Raw genomic sequence first — 1,272 nt, forward strand, 5'->3', positions numbered from 1 at the left:
TCCTGCTGCAAGACACACACACACACTGATATAACAACTTTTTCAACACTTGATCAAATAAATGTGTGTGTGTGTGTGTGTGTGTGTGTGTGTGTGTGTGTGTGTGTGTGTGTGTGTGTGTACCTTGGCTCGGTAGGCCATGCTCCTCTTATTCACACTGAGGGTCTGTGCTGTCGCTCGGCTGCTCGCCGCCTTCTTCACTGTCACACACACCTTAGAGGGGGGGGGGCTGCGGGCCTTCGTGCTGCTGCGCCGCTTCTACACACACGCACACACACACGGTTAATAGCTGCATCAAGCCGAATGTGTTGTTATGAGTGTGTGGTGAGGTACTGACGGTGGAGGTGAACTGCGTGTAGACGGCTCGGTCCTGAGGAGACAGACCCTGAGGAGACACACCATCTTTATTATAACACACACCTCCGTCAGAGACAGAAGCCCCCCTGCTGCCCCCACCCCCTCACCTGTATCCAGGCCTCCAGCAGCACCTTGTAGACCCCCTGCTGCTCCTCCACCTGCTTCTTGTACTTGTCCTTCTGGATCTGGCTCAGTTTGTGCCACCTCTTCCCGATCTCCACCATGCGCTCCTTCAGGCTGAAGTGGTTCAGCTCCCCATTGGTCAGCAGCTCCTGGGAGAACATCTGATACCCACTCCTATTGGACGAGAGGACGAGAGGGGGCGGGGTTTACTGCTGAGTCGAAAGTTTCAAGTCTCTATCACCATGTGCTCAGCAGCTTCAGTGGAGAGTCCTCCTCCAGCAGAGCAACATGAATATATATGGGACAAAGAACAGATCAAACTAATAAAACAGATCAAATAGTGCAAGAGAATGTTTTGAGATGTGCAAGTAAATACAAATACATAATGCAAGAAGAGTCTATCTTCAAGTAAAGGGCATATGATATATAGACGAGTAAGATGCAACAGATGGATGTTCTTCACAGAGCTCAGGTGGTCAACAGTCTGATGGTCCTCTGGTTAGATGCTGCTCTACACGCTGTAACCAATCACAGCCCTTCATAACATATCATAATTGATTCAGACATTGAAGAATAATCATATAACTTGTGTCTGTGTGTGTGTGTGTCGTCGACTCACACTGGGGGTTTTTTGGGTTCTCCTTCAAACTTTGGTTTCCTCTGAGCAGCAGTCGGAGCTCTCATCTCCAGCAGCTCCCTCTGCAACACACACACACACACACACACACACACACACACACACACACACACACACACACACACACACACACACACACACACACACACACACAC

The 1,272-nt window shown here is 49.8% G+C and overlaps 1 protein-coding gene across 1 annotated transcript; it reads right to left on the reverse strand.

Moving 5' to 3' along the window:
• Positions 1-123: 123 nt before the first annotated feature.
• Positions 124-1,241, reverse strand: LOC104958891 (nucleolar transcription factor 1-like; the record flags this gene model as incomplete). Its single annotated transcript, XM_010786718.1, has 4 exons — positions 1,100-1,241; positions 465-654; positions 338-385; positions 124-258 (listed from the first exon to the last, which is right to left on the reverse strand). Coding segments are annotated over exons 1-4 (438 nt in total), but the record flags the coding sequence as incomplete, so codon positions are not given.
• Positions 1,242-1,272: the final 31 nt, after the last annotated feature.

The sequence above is a fragment of the Notothenia coriiceps genome, unplaced genomic scaffold, assembly GCF_000735185.1.
Source record: "Notothenia coriiceps isolate Sejong01 unplaced genomic scaffold, NC01 NC01_scaffold00029533, whole genome shotgun sequence".
NCBI classification, from domain to species: domain Eukaryota; kingdom Metazoa; phylum Chordata; class Actinopteri; order Perciformes; family Nototheniidae; genus Notothenia; species Notothenia coriiceps.